Genomic DNA, 5,329 nt, shown 5'->3' on the forward strand with positions numbered 1-5,329 from the left:
CTGTTGCTGGGGTCAAAATGAGAGACGTTGCTTTATCAAGCCAGTGCACTGATGTATGGAACATATGGTGATTGAGCTATAAAATGAGAGATTAGACCCAAATGATTGTTTTCATCTAATTCTATATGTTTATGAGAAGTGTGTTTATTTGGCAAAGCATGATTTCTTTAGGTGGAAGAGAATGTGGAAGCATTTTTGGAGAAAGAAATGAGCAGGAATGTTCTCGTTTCCCAAGCTGCTTGAAAACATAGTGATTGGAGCACAGTGGTCAATCCAGAGTAAAATTCGGGCATACGGTGGTACCTCAGCCACAATAGGAAACAGGACTCAACTGGTTTAAGCAATAAGAAACATAAAAAGAAATCCAGATGGCATGCCGGCTCCAGGGTTGGTAGATTCAGAAGTTGAGTGATGCCACCAGGGGCCCAAGTTCTTTCTCTTCTTCTGTGTCCCCACCCTCAGCGTGACAATTTTGCCCTTGGGTTGGCCCTGCTCTGAGTCACAAGGTGGTTGCAATAATTCCAGTCACCACTTCTAGATATGATGTCCAGGACACCTTTTGGAGCGAAGAAATCTTTGTAGAAGCCACTTGGCAGATTTTGCCTATGTTATTGGCCAGAACTGAGTCACACGTTTATTCCAGTACCGATTGTTAGCAAGGGGAAGGGTGTACGTGATTAGTGTACAGCGATCAGATTCTGTCAAGGCTGGGTTGAGCTGATTGCTCCCTGATCACATGAGAAGAGCTATCACCAGAAATGCCCACTACTACTTCTGCATAGAAGAACCAGCTTCATTCTTACTGTTCTAAACTTATTTCTTTTCCAGTCCATCAGAATTACATTGGGAATGATGCAGAAAAGAGCCCCTTCTTTTTGTCTGTGACCCTCTCTGATCCGAACAATCAGCGTGTCCCTCAATACCGTGCTATTCTTTGGCGGAAAACAGTAAGTAACTTTGTCTTGCGTTTGGCGTTTCATCGTCCTTCCAACGTTTGAGTAGCATTGTTGTCAGGATGGCTTAGGTAAGCCTTTCTTTTTTTCTTTTTTTTAATCGTTTTATTAGGAGCTCGTACAACTCTTATCACAATCCATACATACATCAATTGTGTAAAGCACATTTGTACATTCATTGCCCTCATCATTCTCAAAACATTTTCTCTCCACTTAAGCCCCTGGCATCAGGTCCTCATCCCCCCCCTCCCCCCTGCCTCATGAGCCCTTGATAATTTATAAATTATTATTTTGTCATATCTTGCCCTGTCCGATGTCTCCCTTCACCCACTTTTCTGTTTTCCATCCCCCAGGGAGGAGGTCACATATAGTTCCTTGTAATCGGTTCCCTCTTTCCTACCCACTCTCCCTCTACCCTTCCTGTTTCGCCACTCACACCACTGGTCCTGAAGGGATCATCCGCCCTGGATTCCCTGTGTTTCTAGTTCCTATCTGTACCAGTGTACATCCTCTGGTCTAGCCAGACTTGCAAGGGAGAATTCAGATTGTGGTAGTGGGGCAGGGAGGAAGTATTTAGGAACCAGAGGAAAGTTGTATTATTCATCGTTGCTACATCGCACCCTGTCTGGCTCGTCTCTTCCTCGAGACCCCTCTGCAAGGGGATCTCCAGTGGCCTACAAATGGGCTTTGGGTCTCCACTCCGCACTCCCCCCATTATTCACTATGGTAAGATTTTTTGTACTGATGATGCCTTATACCTGAGCTTGAGCTAGATGACCGCTTGTTTACCTTCAAGCTTTTAAGACCCCAGATGCTATATCTTTTGATAGCCGGGCACCATCAGCTTTCTTCACCACATTTTCTTATTCACCCGCTTTGTCTTCAGCGGTTGTGTTGGGAAGGTGAGCATCATAGAATGCCAATTTAATAGAAGAAAGTATTCTTGCATTGAGGGAGTACTTGAGTGGATGCCCAATGTCCTTCTGCTACCTTAATGCTAAACCTATAAATATAGGCACATAGATCTATTTCCCCATCTCATATATAAATATATTTGCATATGTACATGTCTTTATCTAGACCTCTATAAATGCCCTTTGCCTCCCAGCTGGCTGGGAGGCATAGGTAAGCCTTTCTATGGAGCTCTTTGAGTTCAGATATTCCAAGATTGTAAGTGCTGTTCAGAGGTGGATCCTTCAAACCTAATTCACAGCAACTTTCTCTTTTCACGGAACCAATCAGACATCTCAGATTGAAGACGTCGGTAGAACTCTTCGATGTCTGCACCACTAGCTTTAACAGTTAATGCATAAATTTGAAGAATAGTTGTATTGACTGGATTTCCTGTGTGCAGATAGATGTGGTCCTATCACAGACAGCATCGTACCTCAAGACCAGCAGGTATCATCGTAATAAATGGAGAAAAGATTGAAGTTGTCTAGGATCTTGTCTTGCTTTGACCCACAATCAACGCTCATGGAAGCAGCAGTCAAGAGATCAAACAAGGCATTACATTGGGTAAATCTGCTGCGCACAACCTCTTTAAAGTGCTGAGAAGCAAGGATGTAGCCCTTGGAGGACTAAGATGTGCCAAACCCAAGCTATGTTACTTTCAAATGTCTCTTATGCATGTGGCAGTTGGACATTGAATTAGAAAGACTAAAGAGGGATCAATGTGGTGGCAATGAGTATTGAAAGCACTATGAACTGCCGGAAGAACCAACAGACTCGTGTTGGAAGAACTGCTCCTTAGAGGCAAGGATGGCGAGACTTTGTCTCACGTGCTTGGCCATGTTATCAGAGGAGACCAGTCCCTGGAGAAGGACATCCTGTTTGGTAAAGTCGAGGACGGTATAAAAAGGAAGAAGATCCTTGACAAGATGGATTGACCTAGTGGCTTCCATGATGGGCTCAAATAAGAACTGTGAAGATGGCACAGAGCCAGGTGGTATTTCATTCTGTTGTACGTAGGATCCCTATGAGTGGGACCTGATTCTCGACAGCAGCCAACAACAACAACAACAATAATCAGACATATACAGGTCCCTCGATATCTGGCCTTTGGAAATACAGAGCTATAATTTATAAAGGATGTCAGTTCATAAACCTGGTTGTTGGTATTAAGTGCTCTTGAGTTGTTTTTGAGGCATAGCAACCTTAGGCATAACGGAATGAGACATTGCCCAGATGTACACCATCCTCATAACCATTGCTGAATTTGAACACCATGTTGTAGTCGCTGGATCACTCCATCTCCTTAAGGGTCTTTCTCTTGTTCAATAATCCTCACTTCACCAAGCATGATGTCCTTCTCCAGGGTTGGATCATTCCTGAAAACATGTCCAAAATATGTGAGACATGCTGTCTGTACTTGTCCCAAGACAGATTTGCTTGTTCTTTGGGCCACATTTTATGTTCCATATTCATCACCAACACCACAATTCAAAACCATCAACTCTGCCTCCATAGCCCATCTTCATTATCTAGCTCTTGAATATATCAATTGAGGCAATTGAAAAATACCATGGCTTGGATCAGGCATACCTTAGTCCTCAAAATAACATCTTTGCTCCTTAATACTATAAAGAGGTCTTCTTGACTGCTATGTCTATGAGCATTGATTATCGATCCAAGTAAGATGAAATTTTTGACATCTTTCACCTTTCTCTGTTTATCATGATGTTATCTTTTGGTCCAATTGTGAGGATTTTTGTTTCTTTGTGTTCTTTATACTGCGCTGTAATTCATATGGAAGGCTGTAGTCTTTTATATTTATTCATCAGTAAGTACTTAACGTCCTCTTTGCTTTCAGCAAAAAAATGTTGTGTCGGCTGCATATTGCAGGTTGTTAACGAGCCTTTTTTGAATCCTAATGCGGTTTTCTTCTTCATATGGTCCAGTTCCTCAGATTATTTTCTCGGAATACCTATTGAGTAAGTACGGTGAAAGGCTACAACCGTGGCGCACACCTGTCCTGATTTTAAACCATACATTACCCCTTGTTCTATTCAAATGACTGCCTCCTGGTCTGTATAAGCTCTACGTGAGAACAAGAATTGTTCTGGAATTTCCATTCTTATCAGTGTTATCCATAGTTTGTTATGATCCACACAGTCGAATGCCTTGACATAGTCAATAAAACACAAGTAAATGTATTTTTGGTATTCTCTGCTTCCAGCTAAGCTCCATCTGACGTCAGCAATAATATCCCTATGCCATGTCCTCTTCTGAATCTGACTTGAATTTCTGGCAGCTCTGTGTCGATGTACTGCTGCAACTATTTCCAATTATCTTCTGCAAAATGTTACTTGCATGTGATATTTAGATAATGTCCTCATTCTATTGAGTGACCTTTCCTTTGAAAGATCACAGAAGTAAATCTCTTCCAGTCAGTTGCCCAGGTGGCTGTCTTTGAAGTTCTTTGTATAGAGAATTGCTTCCAGCATGGCATCTTAGTTTGTTGAAGCATTTCTATTGGGATTCCATCAACTCCTGGAACCTTAATTTTTGCTAATGCCTTCAGTGACTCTTGAACATCTTCCTTCAGTACCATGGGTTCTTACTCAGTTGCTCCCTCCTGAAGTGGGCGAACACCAGCCAATTCTTTTTGGTTCAGTCACTCAATGTATTCCTTCCATCACCTTTTGATACTTCCTGCATCGTTCAACATTTTGCCTATAGAATCTTTCGATATTGAGACGCAAGGCTTGAATATTTTTCTTCAGTTCTTTCGGCTTGAGAAATGCCAGACATATGCTTGTCTTTGGGCTTTCTTGCGCTAGGTCTTTGCAGCTTCACTTAGTGCTTTCTTGGTCTTCTCACGCTGCCCTTGGCAACCCTCTGTTCAACTTTCTTACTGCCTTCCTTGCGTTTGCTTTAGCTACCCCAGATCATGTTTTGGAGTTTCTTCTGATATCCATCGTGGTCATTATCTTTAGCTGTTTCTAATAACAAAATAGATAAACAGGCGCTTGTCAACTAAAAGAAACACAACGTATGAGAAGATCAGTGACTTGCTATGAGTCAGAGAACGCATCCCATGTGGTGTCTTAAGTCCGTGAGCGACTCAAACAGTCCATCGGTGTTCCTGGAGTTTGCTTTCCCGTTAGCGCCTTTGATCCAGGCTGCAGGAGAGCAGAGCAACTCCAGACTCAGCAAGACAACTGCTCTGCCTCCAGGTGGCTCTGAACATTGAGTGTGGGTCAATGAGTTGATAGAAAGACCTTCCCACCGAGCTTCCTTCGGCTAGTAAAGTTTTCTTTTGCTTCTTTTCCTCTTTTCTGAACTCTCTTTCTAGTAATCCTCATATCAATCTCTGACTTTCATCTTTCCTTGTTATATTCCTCTCTTGGTATGCCCCCTCCTTCCCCCTGCCG

General features: G+C 42.6%; 1 protein-coding gene across 1 annotated transcript in view; it reads left to right on the forward strand.

Annotated features, from left to right (window-relative positions):
- The window catches only part of GARNL3 (GTPase activating Rap/RanGAP domain like 3), a 226,405-nt gene that overhangs the window by 134,176 nt on the left and 86,900 nt on the right, over nucleotides 1–5,329 (forward strand). Inside the window, exon 6 of the mRNA XM_045288510.1 lies at nucleotides 829–947. Within this exon, the coding sequence (XP_045144445.1) occupies nucleotides 829–947 (119 nt within the window). The remainder of the gene's footprint in view (nucleotides 1–828; nucleotides 948–5,329) is intronic.

This window comes from Echinops telfairi, unplaced genomic scaffold, assembly GCF_000313985.2.
Source record: "Echinops telfairi isolate 266 unplaced genomic scaffold, ASM31398v2 ScPeMD7_22;HRSCAF=79, whole genome shotgun sequence".
NCBI lineage: Eukaryota > Metazoa > Chordata > Mammalia > Afrosoricida > Tenrecidae > Echinops > Echinops telfairi.